At 34.3% G+C, this 20,999-nt stretch overlaps 2 protein-coding genes across 3 annotated transcripts in view; one reads left to right on the top strand and one right to left on the bottom strand.

Moving 5' to 3' along the window:
* Ndf (Nucleosome-destabilizing factor) overlaps window positions 1-20,999 on the top strand; it is a 34,092-nt gene that overhangs the window by 2,874 nt on the left and 10,219 nt on the right. The window contains exons 6-7 of the mRNA XM_065345073.1: window positions 289-495; window positions 4,260-4,433. Coding sequence (XP_065201145.1) covers window positions 289-495; window positions 4,260-4,433 — 381 coding nt within the window. The remainder of the gene's footprint in view (window positions 1-288; window positions 496-4,259; window positions 4,434-20,999) is intronic.
* On the bottom strand, window positions 5,869-19,655 carry LOC135832081 (leucine-rich repeat neuronal protein 3-like). 2 transcript variants are annotated; one of them, XM_065345072.1, is made up of 5 exons: window positions 19,096-19,655; window positions 9,517-11,295; window positions 8,256-8,352; window positions 8,050-8,175; window positions 5,869-7,503 (listed from the first exon to the last, which is right to left on the bottom strand). In XM_065345072.1, exons 2-5 carry the CDS (start codon window positions 11,244-11,246, stop codon window positions 7,003-7,005), a joined length of 2,454 nt encoding a protein of 817 aa, XP_065201144.1. In that variant the 5' UTR covers window positions 11,247-11,295; window positions 19,096-19,655; the 3' UTR covers window positions 5,869-7,002. The 2 variants fall into 2 exon arrangements, with proteins under 2 accessions (XP_065201144.1, XP_065201143.1); XM_065345071.1 differs by lacking the exon at window positions 19,096-19,655 and adding an exon at window positions 13,743-19,039.

Below are 20,999 nucleotides of genomic sequence, written 5' to 3'. Positions count from 1 at the left end.
TCCCAAGAAGTATCGAGATAAATTGGTCACTGGAAAATTATATACTCAAATGAAACTTTGATTTAATTGTTTGCGATACTTTCGGACTAGATTGATCAAAGTATTTTTATTCGTGTGATTTAAACAGAAGCAAGGTTGAAACTTACATATTTATGTGACGGACTCTTTTCAAAATTAGTAATCATTAGTGTAATGTTGACAACTCTTTTCCCATCTTGAGTTTTTCTATTATATAAATAATAATAATGAATCAATTCGTGTGATTAAATTCTAATCTTTTTCATGCAGTCAACCGCCGCAACGCCATCAACACAGAAGAAAGAATCTGCTTCGGAAAGTGGCGCCGAAACACCAGCCGAAGAAAATGGACCCGTCAAAAAGGCCAAACTTCTCGATGACGATGAGTATCCCACTCAGATATTAGCCAATCACAATAAAGGAACTCCGCGGAAATACCAGACTTTATTAGACAGACCGTCGAGTTTAATTCAACCGGTAAGTATTACGATGCTTGTTTTAGATACCGAATTTGAAAATCACAAATATGAATTCAGGTTGAGTATTATTTATAATATAGTCGGTGATTACTGAGGATTCACCGATTACCATCGCCAATTTCTTTAAATTCGCGCCGTTCGATGATTGATAACGGAAGAAGATTGTATATTTATCTGGTTTGTGTATTGTTGGTATTCTGAAAACTTTGACCCCTGAGATATGGCTCCATTGTCCATAACTTGTAGGGTTGTAGTGTTCCGTGTTTTCGTTTTTTCTTCCTATAGTTCTAATTCGAATGAAAGAATGAATGTTTCGCTCTGATCTCTGTATTTTTGTCTGGACTTGAATGTTGAAAAATATTTAGTTTATTTAAGCATGGATTCATCCTCTCGAGTTGATCGCAAAACGAGTTTTATTGGTTGATTAATTTTTGTTGAGATATCTGTACCTTTCGAAAGAGTATTCCAAATTCAGATGTTGAATCAACTCCAACAGATACCTCATGACTCGAATATTGTAAGCTAATTTTTAAGCTCATTCAAAAAGTCCTCATTTTGTGCGGAATCAAGAACAATATTCTTTTCGTCGGTCGGTAAAGTGGAGGATGGCGAGTTTTCTTGAAAGCCAAATTTAAGTGATAAATGACAAACTCTCGCCCGAAATCTGAATTAAACAGCATTTTTGAGGCGTGGGTTCAAGTATTTTTCTTCATTCATTGTGAAAATCAATTCGTTATTTGAAATTTATAATCACACACAAGTGCACTTTAAAGAAGTGACCAAAATTGTTAATTTTTCCCTCCAAAATGAAATTATTAGGTTCAGGTTAGGATGTTCAGAAATGAAACAGAAGCATCAATTCAGGCATTTACAGTTAAGGCTATACATTATTTTTGAAAGATTGGTGTGTATTGAGCTTCGAGTCACACAGCTGCCTTGATTATTTTGTTTTTTTTTTGTTAATTTCGATCAATGCGCATCATAATGAAATGAATGTTGGTAGAGAAGGGGGAGGGGAAGCTTATTTCTCCATATGCTGCAGAATTGTCTTTCAAGTAAAAAAATTACGTCATTTTTCTTATTGTAGTTGTTTGTAGTTAGTACATATTTTATTTCCTCTGTTCTATATTTCATGAATTATAATTTTTCTGAAGCTTTCGCTTTCGCTTCACTCGGGCTACAATAAATTGCATTTTCCAGAACACTTTCGTTCGTTCAAGGCAATCCTAAAAAAAAAATCACTCGTGAAAACGGTGCATCGAATGAAGAATGTTTTCTCATTTTGCACCGTTTTCGATATGGTCAGACATTTTGTAAGCGGTCCAAATCGTGAATTTTTGTAGATTAAGTTCAATATCTTGATTGCAAAGCCCAAAATTACAAGAAATTTTTTTAAATCATTGTTCTGAAATTGGGTGTTTAATTTGTTGATAAACTGTTTTTCTTGGCCAAAATTTAATAAAATTTCCATTCATGAAAAATTTTGAGGTGGTGCATTTTCATTTTTCAAGAATAGCTAAAGTTGCGTTCATTGGTTTCACCGTGTTCGCCAATTTTTTTCATTTTACAGGGTGTCCACAAGCCTGGAAAACCTGGAAAAGTCAGGGGAATTTTGTAATTTTCACGCAAAATCCCTGGAATTTTGAAAAAACGATCAACTTCAAATTTTGGATAAGGACCTGTGATAAAAGAAAAACATTATTTTTCACTTCTCAAAAGACAAATTTTCAAAAGCTTTTGCCCTCGCTTTCGCTCGGGCTTGTTTTCTTTTCTTTTTCACAGCAAGATGAACATTTCTAGATGATAAAAATCAAGTTTTAAAACCAAAAAATGAACTCCTCACAACAAAAAAACCATCGGTTTATGCATCTCGAAATACAAATTTACAAGAGCTTTCGCCCTCGCTTGAGCCTTGTCAAAATCAACTTCCTTCGAAAAAAGTATCATTCAAACCAAAAAAAACTACTTGTCCCCATATGAAAAAACCTCGTTTTTATGCCTCTCGAAATGCAAATTTTCATAAGCCTTTGTTCGAGCCTGTTCTCTTTTCTTTTTCAGAAGTAACTTCTTTCAAAAAAATATCATTCCAATATTAAAATTTAACAAACCAATAAAAAAACTTTTTGCATTAAAAAAAAACTCGTTTTTAGGCATCTCGAAATAAAAATGTTCAAAAGTTCTAGTCCTCGCTTCGCTCGGGCCAATCTGTTTCTCATTATAAAAAGAACAAATTTCACATTTTCAGGCCTCCAAAAATCCAAAAAACAGAAGAAAAATTTTCATAAGTCATACGAATATTGTATCAATTGGCCAAAATTGAAGCATGTTCTACATATTTATTTATTTTAATTTAAAAAGTTAATCGAAGTTTAGCTGTTGTTGTTATATCCGAAGAAGTATTCAGTTCGAAGAGAAGCTTATGAAATAAAATTACCACCCCCCCCCCCCAATTCCTCTTTAATTAAAGTGTAGGGTAAGCATAGAAAATTTTAAAAAATGGTCTGGAAAACCTGGAAAAGTCAAGGAAAATTATTTCCAGAAATGAGTGGACACCCTGTTTTAGAAATCATCGTTTGCACGAGCGATTTTTTTTAAGGAGTAGTCGCCCAAATCTGACAAATTCCAAGGCTAAAAAAATCGCTTCTTAAGTCAGAAATTATGCTTTTAAAAATGAATTTCTGAAACCTGTTGCCCTTGCTTCCCTGAGGCTGCTTTGTTTTTTTTTCAGAACTGAATTTTTTATAATATCTTTTGTGCCAAAAATGAGTTTAGAAAATTTAAGAAAATTTTACGATTTTCGAAACTGATTGGCGAATGTTGTAAAAAAGATGCATACTTTACGAAAAGAAACGAAGAAGAGACTTTTTGAATAAAGAATTTTCGAGAGCTTTTGCCTTCGCTTCGCTTGGCTCACTTGATTTTTTTTTTCAAAATTGAATTTTTCTGGAAAACTTTTGTTCAAAAAAGTACAGAAAAGGGAAGAAAATTTCCCTGGACATTGTATTGATTTTTTAAATTTAAAATAGTAGGTAGTCCAAAAGTCACAAAAATGCCAGATTTTGGATTTGAGTAAAGTACGGATCTTGTGAGAAGTTGTGTGAAATTTTTTTGATATTTCTCTCGTCCTTTTGAAAAAAATGAAAGAATCGAAAAAAGTTTGGCACTACTTTCGATAGGAGAGAGGAATGGGGTAAATCTTAAAATCTGATTTACTTACTTACTTGTAGAAAAATATCTCGAAAATCGGTTATTTATATGTCTTGGATTTTGTTAAGCGGAAAGGGAGAGTTACGTACGAATTGGGCTTTCTAGATTTTCATAGGCATCCTGATAGGTTCAGTGCACAGATTGTGGTTGATCTCAGGCACTTGATTTAAACGATCAAAACGCTCAATTTTTCATATGTATCTCTCAACCAAATTGACCAATATCGACTGAAGTGAATTCAGTTTTTAAATGATACGCCATGCACGAATATTTCAAGTGTAAAGAGAAAGAATTTCTCGAATTGCACGAGTAGATTTTTTTGTCAAGATGAATTGATTTGTCGTAGAATTTACCTCGTTTCTCAAACATTTGTCCAAAGATTAGTTTTCAAAATTGTTGGGCTAAATTTCCTTTTCAGTATTATCTATTCCGAATGAAAAAACTATGAATGATACATTGCTATGCAATATACAATATACATAATATAGAAATATGTACATAGATCATTTACATACTGTATATGAATAGGCATATAATGCGTCTTGTATTTTACAGGAAGTCCAGCCAATCGATGTTAGTAAAGTCTCGGAAACGCTGAAAGAAAAAAATATATCACCTTCGAAATTGAAATTCGGTTTTCTCGGCTTGGGTAACATGGGTAGCGGAATTCTGAAAAATTTACTGAACTCCGGGCATCAGGTTACAATTTGGAATCGTACTCCTGAAAAGGTAAGTCTCGACGAATTGATAATGTGCTGAAAAATTCGATTTCGTTGGTGCAGTAATTATGTATAATAATGATTTTTTAATGATCAATCGCGGAATATATTAATGTTTGTTTTAAAACCCTTATGAAAGAATTTTGATACCTAGGTACTCCGAACTTCAACAGAATTGATCAGCTCTGCTTTCTTTTGCCGAGTTATACCTTGAAAGATTTATTTCATAATGATCGCCTTAATTTTTATTGAAATGTTTTCTGAATAATCCGTATCATTCGTCGTGTTTATTTTTTTTTTCATTCAAGATTTAAGATTACCAAATAGAAAGAATTTCATGATGTTCTTAGATGGATCGAATGGGCGTCTATTCATAATGCTAACAAGTTAGTTAGAATCGGAGGGATTATCTCGATTATGTGTAAAATCGCGTGTTTTCTTATTTTCTATTTTTATTAATCTTTAAAAGTTCGCGAGGAGAAAAGTTATTATCAATTTTTCCTCTAGATTTCCGTATGTTGGCATCATGAGGCGGTAATGTGTGACGTAATTGATGACGTAACTAGCGGTTTCTCGATTCGATGATGGTAATCTTCCCAAGTTGCTAACTTTTTACGTGTGCGCTGTCTTCATTACGACCATTACGTTTCATTCGCAAACAAATATGAAAATTCATTATCATTTTGGCGTATGATCAATTTCGTTCGTTTCAATTACTTATTATTCGTACCGTGATTTGATGTAAATTGAAACCTATACTCCCTTTTTCGGAATAGGATCGATTCAAAACGAATGCATCAGAACTTTTACTGCTGTAAGGTCATTTACTTTTGAACCAGACGGCTAGTTTATTTTACAAGATGTTTTCAAGGTTTTGGTCTGAAATTTATGTCAAAAATCGAACCTATTTATAGCTCAATATTTTGAGATCTGTTAATCCCGATCTCGCTGCTCATTTTTTTTTTTTTTGAGAAATTTCATCATTTTGATCGTGGAATGCGCTGTTTCCTAAAATTGCAGTACTCGTTGCTGTGATCTAGCTTAGAATGAACGCAAAAACGTCATTCGTAAAAAATTAACCCTGAGGGAAAAACATTATCCCGCACTTCAATTCAGATCAATAGATTATCTAGATTTCATCAAACGACCCTGATGATGCGGAGAGAAATGGTCAAAAACGCAGAATAAACTTTCTACCTTCGCCCTCCCTTCCTGTTCTCTGGACTACTCCTTAAGTTAAATTATTGCTCTTTACCTACGTGATTTTACGCATCACGTTACCGGTCACAATCATATATTATTTTTCAGTTCTTCGAATTATGAAGATTATTCTGAGATTTCAAATAGCGGAAGTTCGATGACCTTTTTCTCTCAAAATTACCATTTTCTCAAATGGTCGCTTTAGTTTTACCACTTCGCATGAATTCGAAAATTATAGTCGAGTCTTTTGGCATTAAATCTTTATTATTTATTCGCTGTATTTTTTTACGAATGCAATTACAATATTTTTCAAAAATCAAAAAAATATAAATAAATATCAAGTAGTTGTCCGTATAAATCAGATCAAATAGTTGCAGTAATGTAATCAGATCTACGTAATAATGTTTATTATATTAATGTCCTTTGGTTGTAATATCTCCCGATCGCCAGGAGTTATATTGAGATCAATATTGTAACCTATGATTATGTTACTAAAAAGATAGGTATGGTTTATGAGGAATGTTCATGAAAATTATCTTACTTCAATAAGTATTGGAATGATATATGTTTCTTTTACATTTCGTTTAAGTACAAAAATGAGGAAAGTTTTTAAAAATCATAATGAAATAAAAAATCATGAGAGCTTCACACGCTTGGAAAAAATCGCACTTAGGTATAATAAAATCAAGAAAAAACATTTGAAAAAAATTAAAATAAATAAAAACACATTGAAAAAATAAAACGTATAAATATATAAGAATATTGGTATGTAAAAATGACTAGTTCGATTAGCGTATAAACAATTTAAAAATATTATTTTAAGTAGTAAAATTTACAATGACAATAACGCAAGAATAAATACCTTAGTATTTAAAAAAAAACCGCATAATCGAGGATTACTCGAAATTGCTGAAAATTGACTTTGATACGCAACTCGCATAGTTTTAACTTTCTTGTGAATCTTTGGCTTCAAAATTAAAAAATTGAACGTAAAGATAGACGTAATACGTTAAAGCGATAATTTTGTTGATTAATTGAAAACAAAAATCGAAAGGCAAGAGATTAAGGAAACATGGCAATAAATAATTTTTAAAAAAAAACAAATTATAGGAAGCCATTTTGGAAGTATGGAATAATTCCTTCTCAAATAACTTATAATCATTGTATGTAACTGAAAATAACGAAATGGAAATGAGAAAATAAATGCGTACTCTGGCTACTAACTTAGATATAACTTAATGACAATATAAATCAGTCTACTCGTTTTTGAGAAAATACTTTACAAAATAACAACAACACTTTAAACTGTGTGATCGATCAGTCAAATTACCAGAGAAAGTACCTTTGAAAACATAATGTAATTACCTATGTAGTTGACATTATTCATGATCAGGAAACCTAGCCGGTAACATGGTGGTGTTTTCGTCTTCATCGTCTTCACCGCAATCCGGACTCGGAGACATTTTCAGCTTCCCATTTTCGTGATCGGTTTTGCGTAATTCATCTTTCAGTATTTTAGGTACGAAATCGAAATGATCCGTGTGTTCGGGATACTCGCATTTCATGGTTTTCACTTTGTCGCCGTCCAAAAATACCTCGTGCAGATTGCGTAACGACGTGAGCTTTTTAATTTCATTCTTCATGGCGTCGTTGTATTTGTATATGTCTTCTTCTGGAGCTATGATACTAGCTGAAGAAATATTGCCGTTTTCCATTTTGACTAACATGTCGCCGCTGGCTGTCGTTCGGCAAGGTTTCATTTTCGCGTCTTGGCTTACATTTTCGTTGATACTAAATTCCAAAATCAGGCTACGTTGTTGTTCGTAATGCTCCCGAATTTTGTGCATTTGAATCAAATAGTATTCGCGTATTTCACTCATCTGTAAATGTAAATTAATAGCTAGAAAGAGAGATAGGTGTTCAAATTTTAAAAGACTGATGGAGAGAAAGTAAGCGAACGAAATACTATTTGAGCATTATTTCCTTTAGCGCATCGTTTGAAAATCTGAATTTTCAATGAGATAGCCTCGTGCAATAAAAAACTAGGCTACGTCTCATATTCACGATGATTTTTTGTCAAAGATCAACTTTCAAGACATCCCAACGATAATACGTACTATTGAATTTTTAATTTCCGGTGTGGAAGAATTACGTATTCTTTTCATTCTTTTATAATGCAAAAATTCGAGAAAATAGAATCATTCGAGATTGCTGTTTGAAAAATTGATCCTTTTACAGAAAAATTTTCACGCTTACCTATAGCTAAAATTTCTCTTGAAAATTTTTGTGAAATTCAAGTTGTATGTATATCAATTTTTTAGCTGAAAAAAGTTGGGAGTATTTTTTCGCTTTTTGTAATCAACGGTAGTACAAATTCATATGTTAATTTTCATTAGACGTAATTAATCATGAATAATTGTACCGACCTGTTGGTTATATTGTGCTGCTAAATGAGAGCTATGCTGATCTTGAGGAGCGTTTTTCACGAATTCCATATAATTTTCTTTCATCCATTCTACTTGAATAGAACAGTTATTTTTTATCCGATTCATCTATATAATTCGAATAAGATAGGTAACGATCAAAAATATAGCCGAGTCTATTTCTAAGAAAAATTTTGACCAATTCTTACTTGATTTTTACATCGCTCTCGTAGTTTACTAATTTGTTGCGATTTGTATACGTCCATGTTTTCGTGCATTCTTCGTTTCTTTTTCTCTTCTTTTGCCCTATAAGCAAGGTGACAAAAGTCAGCTAAACAGTTCTTATTTGGCATTTAGCCACGTTTAACCAGTAATTATTTAACCATTTCGAAAGTGATTAATAAATTAAAGGGACGTATTTCGTTAATCGTGACAAATTTTTTGAATTTTGAATTGTATATAGAAAATTGAACAGTTTGATGTTCGAACCAAAAATTATCCTCGATGAAAATGCTAGCAGCCCAGCAAGTGAATGAAAAATTATTAAACGAAATAATAGAAAAAAATATACAGGATATTTATTATAATTAGACGAGAAAAATTATCATATTACATGAAAACTGTGTTTTAAAGATACCTAGAAAATAATTTTAAAATAACATTATTCTTGAAGGAACGAAAAACTGGGAGTAATAAGCAGTGGCGGCGGAAGCTGGAGTAATGGTTATGACTATAGCTACATCCCTTCGAATTTTGTCACCAAATTATCCAAAAACTTGTAAAAATTTTGCCCAATCTATTGAAAAAAAAATTTCTTGCTCCTGAAATGTATCATTTTTTCTGAAATTCTTCTCGAAGGTTGTAACTGAACACGACTGCATACTTTCGCTGTTTTTACCCCCTTCTTCCTCCTTCAATATCACAAGTAACTCATCTGTACATTATTACATTATATACATTAATAATGTAACGGAAATATTTTCTATATCGCGTCTTCGAAGCTTCCACTGACACTAATTATTAAATATATCCAGGTTACATAAGATAATATTGAAAAAAAAAAAAAAAATTAAAGCATAAAATATGCTGTTGGCGAAGTGCAAATTTAAGAAGTTGATGGAATTTCTTTTAGATTGACCGAATTTGTATCTTGAGGTGGTTCATGCGTCGGTACAGAACAGCATGAACAATATCTACGTATAATTAGAAAACAGTACAGTAATTAGTAAAGCGAAATGGGAAGAGAGATGATAATATAAGAAGGAGGTGATGACTGATGATATAATTTCTTCGTGAAATGATTTTCGAAAAAAGAAGTTGACGCGTTTTGGTTTTTTTGAGTGCTGGGTATGAAAAAAGGGTCGATGGAGATGATAGGTTATGATGCTGAGTGGGATGGAGGGAGGGGGGATACGGGTAAATATGCTACCGTCGTAATTCTATGAAAGTATTGTGTAAAGATAATCTTACCTTTTGGTGCATTTGCGAATCAGTATATAGACGACGGAAAAGAGAAGAAATCCATTGATCCATAGAAGACCGCAAATCAGACTTCCAGTTTTGATCCTTTGCATGATGCTGGGATCGACGTACAGCCTAGTTTGGGCAAAAGCTTCGCCGACTTTGTTGGTTGCTATGCATAAATATTCGCCTGCGTCGCTTCTTGTCATGGTTTTAATATCGAAATCTCCGTTTTCATGAAGAAAGATGTTTTCTTCGTTTGTTAAATGTGGATACTTTTCGAAAGTGGGATGATATTGTAACAGATCAACGGCGCTTTCGGATTTAATGAAAGCTAATCCGTTCGGTGTGACCCAGCTGATGAGCGGTCGAGGATTAGCGTACGCTCGACAGACGAGTTGCACCTTAACTTCGAGTTGTTGATAGGTGATCGGTGAAATTCGTAAGATGGTCGGTTTACATTGCATTCTTGATACAGTTTCGATGAGATCTTTATCGGTTGAATTACAGTAAGATGACAGACGAACGTTGTTGCTGGCTTCTGCTAAGCTTTTGATCCAACTTATGATCCATTGTACGGTGCAGTCGCAAGGCCAAGGATTTCCTTCCAAAAGTAACTCGTCCGGAACGAGATTGACTACGGTGTGAGGTAGCTGCGTGAAGTTGTTGTTTTGAAAATCGATTATCTTGAGATTTGCCGAATTGTCGAACGTGTCGTTGGGTAAATTTTGAAGGTTACGATTTTCCGATAAATACAATTTACGAAGATTGCGTAGATTTTGGAACACGGACGGAGGAATTTTGACCAGTTTTGTATGCGAGATGGTTAATATGAATAGTGTGTTGTTAGTTGGCAGAAGCGTGTTGGGCAAGGTCCACAAAGGATTTTTACCGACGTCCAGTATCATCAGCGAATACAGCTTGGAGAAAGTTTGCGATTCCAGATGAATTAGTACGTTATTCTGCAACGACAAATGTTGTAAGGAGGCCAGCGGATGGAAAATTTTCTCCGGCAAGCTGTTAAGTTTGTTGTTGCTCAAATCTAAATGGGTCAATCTGACATTATTGAAGAAAGTATCTTCGCGAAGATAGTTCAGCTCGTTGTTGGATAAGTCCAGAATTTCCAGATGATACAGATTATCGAATATGTCACCCGGTAGGATTTTCAGACGGTTGTGGCTCAACGAGAATATTCTCAACGGGAAGGTTCGAGCGAATAATTTTTCGGGCAGTTTTTCGATCGAGTTATGTGAAATGTTGAGCTTGTATAGCGCTATCATAGGTTCGAAAGATTCTTCGCGAATTTCTTGAATTGTGTTGCCGCTCAGATCTAGTTCATTTAAGGACGGTATGGTTACGCTTTGGATGATTTTGATGTGACTTTTGGTCCAGTACAGTTGACGTAAATCGACCTCGTCCGATTGTATAGCTTTGGGTATTTCAGTATGATTCAGCACGCTTAACGGTATCTTGATTAGCTCCATTTTGGTGACGTTTTTGTACATTGGTACATCGTTGGCGGCCATGTTACGACACGAGATCAAATCGATTTTCGACGTAGCTGTTTTGTATATAGGATACGTGTATTTACAACCGGAAACAGGATGGCTGTCATCGTCCTGTTGTTTGACTCCTGAACTAAACGTGCCACTGCCTATGGCTAGCTGATGATACAGCATCATCAGCATGAATATTACTATTCGACTAGTTGACGAAATTTTTAAATTTATGGTGTTCATGTTGGATCCCGCGTAACGACCGCCTATCACCGTTGAGATTTTCTTTCACCTGTAACAAAAATCCGTTGGTGAAAAAAAAAGTCAATACCCGAGTCTTAGTTCTGAAATTGAAAAAATTTGACGAATGTAAGATGATATCGAGATTGTTTTGTATTTTTCTTATCCTTGAAAAAAAAAAATGGAATTTTTAAATAGGATAGAATTGTCTCTTCTTTTTTAATTAGAAGATTTCGAGTCGAGAAAAGAGATTAATAAAAAGAAGAACGAAGATTATCGAAACGTCATTTCTCTCTTCTTTTCATCAACGAGAAACCTTACTCATCTTTTCATATTACTTGAGAGAATTTTTTCAAATTATTGGTGTAACGAATGTTCACTATCTTGATTCTGGGTTTTCGGATCGATTTTTATTAACGTTATTTGATTTGATGAGTGATGATGGTATTATCAGTTGTAGATGTTTTGCACTAAATTAAAAAGAAACATTAATTGATGAAAATTCTAGTAATCGCGATAGTTCTGTCTGTTTAATGTGCGATGAGTGTTTCGTTTTTCTCCCTATCGTTTTGAATAAAAAAAATAATTATCATAAGTACGTACAAATAATCGATTGTCAGAATGCTACCTTTCCACTGCAAAGTAACGGTATTTTTAACCGAGGCAGATGTTCTATCGCTTATATTTCCAACATCGAAAAAGATTCTGTATGCTCCCTTCGTAGATTCTTTTTTCCCCAAACGTCCGAACACGAATTACATATTTTAAATGGCCATTTTTTAGCCGCCAAATTACAATGTTATAAGACGAACAATGGAAAGAAAAGAATTCGAGTTGAAAAATTCATTTTATTACCTTTTTTACGAGTATTTTCTCATGCGAATAATTTTTTACATTCAAAGAAAGTGGGACCGTAGCGAAAAATTGGCAGTTTGAAGTGTCTACCTACTTTCATTCACATAACATGTAAAACAAAAAATGTTAAAATTCTCGACTAATAATCGAAATTGAAAAAAATTTTATGACCGGTTTAACCTTGGGGGTGTTTCGTGTTTCAGTCTTCCTTCAATTTTTCAATTTGGTGACAATTTATTACGTTAGATTTTCCTCTTCGGTAATCATTACTTGTGACATTTTCGATGATTAATATGGGTTGAACGGTTTAAAAAAAAATACCTATCTCGTGTGCGATCAATTGTCGTAAATTACATACTGTTTTGAAAAATGTTACGTTCGTTGTTAAATGAAATCTTCATAGATTCGAGTTGTTTACCGAAGGATTTTTCACACAGCTTTCAATTTTCAATCTGAACATGCAGAGGATTTCAATTTTTGATATTTAGAAGCACAATGATCTCTCTAGTTTTTTTTTTTCAATACTTGACTGTCTTGAGCTGGTCAAGTTTCCGTTTTCAGAATTTCATCTCTTCAGTTTTCAAACTTTACTCCCCCTCCGGCCTAAATTACGATGGTCTATTATTTTGTATGTCCCTTGTTGTTTGGGACGATTATCCAAATTACTAATTTGCTTGAATGTTTTTTCAAGATTGGCAGTCCAAGTATGTAGGTATTCGTTCGTAAATCATATCTTGTATTTTTTTCGCTGGGTTCTACTGGATGTAAGAAGTATCATTTTACAAATTCGAAGTGCAGAAACGTGTTTCGAAATCTTCGTTCAACGTTTACGAGCTCTGGCCTTGAATAGCAAAATGTGGAATAATAGCCTCAATCTCTTGAGAATTGGCCTGACCCTGGTTTCGAAGACTTACAAACAATTGAACATGCAATGAAAAACGTGTTTGATAATGATCATATTACTGCTAAGTATGTATACTTGGTGGAAATTTTTACGAATTCGAAAAATGTGAGACAGTTTCAAAGCGATGATTTAATATTCGAAAAACTCTAGGCTACATTAATTTTTCACGCAACTTTTTATCTTTTTTGTTTCAAGATTGCGATTAAGTACTTCCAATACGTCATCATAGAAATGAATACCTGAGATTGAATGCCTATTAAACGATTTAACGGTATTTGCCTAGGATCTACCTGCAGACAACGTAGTATTATTCGAAGTGATTCTTACATTTTTCGACGAAACCATGCAGAAAATAAATAGTGGAATATTCTAGCAGTAAGGTGAAACGTATAACGTGTTGTATATGACGACGACGCTCGTTCATCGTTTAGCCAAGGTAATTTATAGAGTGAATAATTTTCACGAGATTTTACAAGTTCGAAGTTCATACTCGTATGTATTATGGAAACTACACCGTCCACTCTACTTTATTTTTGATCATTCGGCGAAAAAATACTATTGGAATTCACGTAGGTTTATTTAATCTTCTATGTGACACGGTTGCTCGATTAGATTATGATAAACAAACTAACAAAAAAAGAACAAAACTTCTACTCTTTCACAATAACACGCAGCAAACAGAACGTATATTTGCAAATAATATGTGGTATTAATTGAATTGAATATTAACTATATACTACCTAATGGTCGGATTTTGTAACGAGTCGATGGTAAATTGGTTTTGACATTATATTTTTTCATTTGTTTCCTTCGTTGCGAGGAAATGCGGCGCGAAGTACCCACCGTCGCGTGGGTAAGTAGAACGTACGATGAACGAAGGTGGCGATGGAATGATTCTGATCGAGCGTCGAGTACGCTTATGTACTGAAAATGCGACACGCTAACAGCCAAGCGGCGAACCTGTTATCTCCTTATGAGAAAACCGAAGATACGGCGGCGGCGGTTATTTTATTACGATTCCGATTCGTCATTCGTGTATGAAAAACCGTAAACACGACCGCTATCGTTGGAATTTTTTCGAATCTCTGAAAAAAAAACTTGAATGAAGCACCGAATTTTCGACTTCGACGTTACGTAACGAACTGATTCGGAACTATTTATAACATTCGACTTTATCTTCGTAACGAACACATTTTCAATTAACGTTTCCCGTCGTTTTCGTCATCAGTGAGACGTCGTTTCGAAAAAAGTAAAAACACGCACGTACCGGCCGATTGCGGCGATTTTATTGAGATAATTTCGTAAGGAGAACAGTTTGCATTGAGTAATGTAGATAGAGAAATGAATAAGTAGATGGATGGTTGGATGGATGGAGAAAGAAATGCAGTGGAGAGAGCGAACGAGCGAAATTAAATGTACATATGTATTTTTTTCAGCGTTTTTACATTGTTTACACGGTGACGCGCAGTCGTTAGTATGGCGTGTGGCGAAGTTAGGTTTTGCGCTCTCGTGGGCTATTTTGCTGCTGCATTTTCCTCGAGGAGGCGCGGCGACAACAACGGCGGTTGTTTTCTCTATACGCAGTGTTGCCAATGTAATGATCGCTACAGAGTAATGTGCTTCAAATCAACCTACTATCAAGAGTGGAAATCATCGTGCGACGCGACCGGGATCAGATTGACGGATGTCGGATGGAATGGATGGAGGTGTCGTAATTGCGTAAATAGGACGAGCACCTAGACCTGCGTGTAATTATTTACGTCAGGATGACGATTCGAGTCGTAACGTTGAATCGTGGAGTGGAATCGTACCTCTACCTACTGCGAGAATAGTGATACAACAACAGCTGAACAGCGGTGGAATACTTCTGTTCGTGGAAACGTACTACGTACTGTGTATTCTTACGTACTTTTACATACGTAAACTTGGAGTATGGCGTATGGAATCGCATGAAGTTTAATTATTTCTTATTTCGCTGCGAATCGAGAGTTCGATTCATTCCAACCACTGCGAAGAATGGTATCGATTACAGCGTTAGAAGGAACGCCCAACTTGCCAACTTGCGAAGCGGTGATTGAGGTCGATTTGAGCGACCATAGATACTGAGCGAATCGAGAAAGTCGAGATTTTTGAACCTTTTACATCTTCAATAGAAGCAACACTGTTGGCGATAACGTGGGTAAAGATCGATACGATACATGGGAGAATGCGGCATCGGTGACGGGTAGCTTAGCTTCCTATTCCTATCCCGTATCCCTATATTGTGCTTGTGTTGAAAATGATGAAAGCGCCGCCGAAGCCGATATGTTATACATAGGTACTTTATATGTATAGTACATAACTTCATATAGGTAGGTACCTAAACTAAACCCACGTTGGAGAATGTGTATCGTAGAAGATGACGCGAAAGCCGGCATATCGATGGCGCAAATTCGTCTCATCCCAGATTCAAGTTCAGCTTCACTTCAGAATTCAGCATCAGTACCGGCTCGAATCGAGCGTCAGCGGTACGGCAACAATGTAGAGGTGTTTATGAATTAAATCGAGTTCGATTCGATCTCATCAGTTATCCCATCTCTTCGAATTACCTATAGGTACGGCGCATCGCCGGTTCACGAGTATTCTGACGTTATTTCACTACAAATACGTACTACCTACGATTTATATTTCCGCAATAATGGAGCAACAAAAATACCGAATTACCAGTATTTGAACTCGGCCAATGAACGATGCACTGATGACGTCTGCTCTGCGTTAATTTTCCGATGCTTGATAAGTATGATTAAAACGTGATGTGTTTTGTACAGTTTGATAGTTTGAATTGTATTTACGTAATACGTATATTCGCCGCTATGCCAAATATTTCGAAGGCAAGCCAAGCTATAAAGAGGTGTGAGAACAGATGCGGAATCTTTCTCTCTCCATCACCGTCTGTACCCTTTTCATCGGACTGCATGGAGGGAATTGCTAAAAAACGGTCATGTGCGACGACCTTTAAAGTTCGACTACGACGTAAATTTGACAGGGATGTTATTCGTTTCTTCCATGGCCATCGAAGTCGAGAACTCGAGATTTTATTTTTCATTTTTTCGAAAGATTAGTGCGAGTTTGATATTTTATATGCAGCCCACATCTTCATGTTTTGATTAATGTTGATGTATCACATTATAAAATCGAATTTTTTCATTATACGTCTAATTTCGATGGAATTTAATTAAGGAGTCGATTTTTGGTGAAGGACCTCTCCTCCCTCTCACTTAATCATATTTTGAACTAAAAAAAAAATGTTACTATGCTGCTTGGACACGATTATAGTCACCCATTCATTCGCATAATCAAACATAATTTGATTTTCTTTCGAAACACAACAAAAAAAATGGTTTATTTAAATGATTTATAAATTTAATGAACATTTTTGTTTTCAGTTTCCATCGAAACCCTGGAGTGGTGAAACAGTTTTGTAATTGTTTTTTTCCGAGTACATAGTAGATTTTTTGTTTTAATTGAAAAACGAAAAAAATCTTTCCGTATTAATTTCCGCTCTTTTGGCTCTTGATAAATTATTTACTTATTCAACGATGACTGCAAAAAAAAACTTTCGAATTAAAATACGAAAGTTTTGTCGTTAAAAAAAGAAAAAAAACCGAAACATTCACTTTGGCTAAGTTTTTAGACGACAATTTTTCAGCTGGAAAATTACTAAGTACCTTACCTATAGCATACAAAAGGAGAAACCTTTGTCGTCGCTTTTATTTTATTCAACAATGAGAATTAACGAGGGAAATTTTTTCTGTAATTACGAGATTAATCAGCATGTAGATGTTTCAACGACGAAAAGTATCACGTTGAATTGTTAATTATTATCGAGAATCTCCGCGTGTTGCGGTGCAATAGTATGAAGCTGAGAATGCGAATGCCTCAATGGGGCGTATTTATTGAGTAGTGCCCTGCTACACCTTTACCTACCTACTTTTACGTATGTCATGAGCCTCATGGGTGACTAATTGTGAGTACCTGAGAAATCACTGAATGGGATATCGTAAATACACAATATAATCGTTGAATGAGCACGTGTAATGTGTTGACATAAATACCTACCCTGCAATTTTTTAGCATAGAAATATTGTACAAAATAATTGCAATTTTTCATAGTTATTGATTCATTCAGCGAAATTCTGACGAGATTTCCCTCAGTGGAAAAATACAAGATGGAGGCGAAGTTAACCACAACGACGGACTGTGAAAAATGCGAGAACGTTTATATACTTATTGCTCATTTGCGTATATTATCGCACGATTCGAGTTATTAGTAATAGCAATTTAGAGCACGAGTTATTCGCTGATGATTGAATTATTTGCGATATTTATCGGTATTGCTGAATAATGAACTAGCATTTAGTAAATAATTGGCTCAGTAGTCAGTATCGATGACATAGGTTGTACTGGGTTTTGTTGTATAGTGAAGTCTGCGTTCTTTATATATTCATTGTACATACCGTACTACATAACATTATAAATACTACATATAGGGTGATTCTGTAATGTTTCCATTGAAACAACTCAGCATTAGAAACCGATCTAGGCTCTGTGTGTACGTCTTTGTGACTACCTGTTTGTAGAAACAGAAAGGAACCGAGGATACTTGAAATGTATCATGGTGGCAGGGCATGTTTTTTTTTAAACCACGTGCTCGCTACCATGTTATACTCCAAAGTGTTCTTGGTTCCTTTTTTATCAAATGAATGGACTACCTGCTGTGTGTACTGTGTAGGTAGGTATGGGTAGGCTATACAGAGCTTTTTTTATTCATTTCTGTATAACTTTGTTATAGAAGAATACTTATGCCAATTTGCGACGCCATGAGTATAACTGTCTAAGAAACAACTTGAATTTATTCTGATTAAATCAGACTAGTCTGCTTCACTCAACTAAATCTTCACGTTTAAGTAGCTGATTCATTTAATATTCTAGTCACTCTTCAATTATACAAAAATGATGCTTGTGGTAATTGTCGTGTACGTGTATTTGTTTGTAACACACAGAACTTCTAGATGTCTGATGAGTCAAATTTAAACCGTTTCATGTTTTAACAAATCGAACTGAATTTGATTTTTATTTTTCGTTGACTAATTATGGCTAGATGATTATTGAAAACATACAGTTGACGTGAAATGCTCGACATGTGTAATAGCCCTGCTCTTTGAATTTCATTACCTTCTTTTGAAATTCTCTCTCAGATTAGCTATTTTATATCCGTTTTAGGAATATTTTTTCGTATTTATACATTGTTATGAAACTATTGCCATTCGATGGCATGTATTTTCCAGATATGTATCGCTTGATAGTGTTTACTAACAAATGAACTGCTTCGTCTGCTGGAAAGTTTTTGAAATCATAATTTTTAGTGCAGCTTTTTGGTTAATTTTGTATCAAAATAGCTGATTTCAAAGTATCATTAATGGCAACGTCTTATTTGGCCAACCTGTATGGATTTCGCCGCATAGCGTTCGTTTGTCCATCCATCAGTTTGAAGCTTCCCGTATTAATCACATATTTACTATACATATATGTAGAAACAGTCTCATATACAATCCCCTTTCTCTCATCTCATAACGAAATTTTCCAAAAAATGAACTCTCATTAATATTAATTTCATCCTCATTGAATATCTACGTAGTACGTAACGTACCTAGTTGATACTGTCTTGTATGTACCTCCTAAAAAATATTCCCTCTGAAATAATTATTTAAAATGACTTATTGTTGGGTAAATTGAATTATACGTAAGTATTAATCTGATTCTGTATTATGAAGTTTGAATCGAACTTATGAGCAAAACTTTGGCTCATTCTCCTACGTATCTTCAATATGGGTGCATTGCAATATGAATCATTAAAATCAGAATTTATGACGAAACATCTCATATATTACCGGGGAGAAAAGTGCTAGTAATAATAATTAGTGTTTTTATTAACAATGAGCATTTTGTGTGCATTTCTAGTACTCACTAAGCACCTACCTTGAGGCACATAATCCTCGAATACGAGTATATACATACATACCTGCTTATTTTGACGATCATATTTCTATTTACCTCTTAACATGACGACTTTTGAACACTGGAATTGCATTTGGTTCGTGAACTTTCAAGTCTTCGAATGATGAACACTCGGAATGAATTTAATTTGACAGTACTGCAAACTTTTACCGCAAATACCAGCAAATTTGTGCCAGAAAATCAAGATCCGTTTTCCCACAACGAAAAGTTTTACGTTCGCGAATTGATAAATTTGCATAAATATCACTAGCGGATCATCGTTATATTTATTCACCATGTTAATTACGTTGATTATCGAATATTGTACAGTAGGTACTACAGTATGAAATCAATAGGTGTGTTAAATTATTACTTATTAAACGAAAAAACGCGCACGTGTTGTAATGAAACGAGAGGGTATTAATTTACCTACATCCAGACTTATTATTCTGAAATCGAGAAACAAACAGTGATTAATTATTGCGATACGACGATGGCATTGCCACTTATAAACTCGCGTTTCTTGTGTTATGTTCGCGAACTTATTAACAATATTGTTTTTGTTTGGACAAGTTGAAATCTATAGTATAGAAGCTGTAAAGAGCAATTGCGAGTTGAAATTACTCGAGCTCGCCGCTGTAGAATAGAATGGGCAAAGTGTAGCGGTAAATAACGACCGAGGTGATTGTTGAAGCGTAGTGGTGAAATGCTATATGTATGTAAATTTATTTATGTAGAATTGTCTATGGCCCAGATCACTTGAAATCTAAACGACCTGATGTACTCATTCGATAATCATCGAATTAATGGTGTGAATTGATATTACGAACGTGTTGTTTTAATTATTCGCTATCGAATAGTGTGTCCAAGTTATGAGCGGAAAGCAGAATGGAAAATTCAAAACAGATTCAAAGTTTCATGATTTTTAAGGAGGGTTAGCGAGGCATTAACGATTGACAATTTGTTATTTTCAAGCATTGATGCTTCATGATCGATTGACCGTATGTTTATGTCTGTTGTGTCGTAAAATTACATAAAAAAATGTCCATCGAAATGCATTCAACTATGAGATCAGGGTGTCTACCAGGTAGTGAAAGTAGTAACAGTAGTGAAAAAGTTGTGATTTTCAGCAATTTTGTTCAAAAAGTAGTGAAAAATGAAAAAAAGCAGAAAATTCGATTTTCCACACAAGAGAAATTTTGTAGAAAATGGCTCATTTGTTGACTTTTTTAAAACTTGAATTACATTTTTTTGAAAGGTTTTGCCTTCGCTTCGCTCGGGCTATTTGCTCTTCTTTTTCAGTATAAAAAACTTATTGTTCAAATTCAAGAAATGTTCGAAGTTTCAATCAGAAAAATACTCCCTTACCTGCATAAAAAAAAATTTTTTTACTTCTTGGAACACGAATTTTTGAAAGCTTTTTTGGCCTCGCTTCACTCGGGCTCGTTTGCTTTTTTTCAAGTTTGAATTAAAAAAAAAAAAAACATCTTGCGCAGTTCGCAAGATCAACCGACTTTGCTCTAAATATACCCCAGTAATTTACCAACATTTATCTCAGTAATTTACCAGACATTACTTAAAAATTTACCAATTTATCAAAATGCGCGGAAGTACCCAAATTTACCGATTTAATGAATACGAAAAGTCGAAAACATCGACAAAATAAAATAGTCAATCATAAGTAGCCATCATATTACACTTTTATGAAATTGATTTTCAAATAAAAATTAGCATACTTATGAAGACGTAACCGTCATATTACAAGTGGAATAATATATCAGGAAAATTGTTGACAAAAAACAAAATTATTACCGAAATTTAGCTATTTACCAAAATTTACCAATTTACCAAAATTTACCAATTTACCAAAATTTACCAATTTACCTATTTACCGAAATTTACCTATTTACTGAAACTTACCTATTTACCAAAATTTACCAATTTACCAATTTACCGAAATT

Source organism: Planococcus citri, chromosome 1, assembly GCF_950023065.1.
Source record: "Planococcus citri chromosome 1, ihPlaCitr1.1, whole genome shotgun sequence".
Lineage (NCBI taxonomy): Eukaryota > Metazoa > Arthropoda > Insecta > Hemiptera > Pseudococcidae > Planococcus > Planococcus citri.
Note: the sequence above shows the minus strand (reverse complement) of the source record. Positions and strands in the feature narration are given on the sequence as shown.

What these genes read in the sequence shown, in the direction of transcription:
- LOC135832081 (XM_065345072.1), bottom strand. Translation starts at nt 11,246, where the DNA reads ATGAACACCATAAATTTAAAAATTTCGTCAACTAGTCGAATAGTAATA. An exon ending in GAGAGCGATGTAAAAATCAA is followed by an intron (nt 8,176 to 8,255) that starts GTAAGAATTGGT and finishes CGAATTATATAG; the next exon opens with ATGAATCGGATAAAAAATAA. An exon ending in CAGCACAATATAACCAACAG is followed by an intron (nt 7,504 to 8,049) that starts GTCGGTACAATT and finishes TTACATTTACAG; the next exon opens with ATGAGTGAAATACGCGAATA.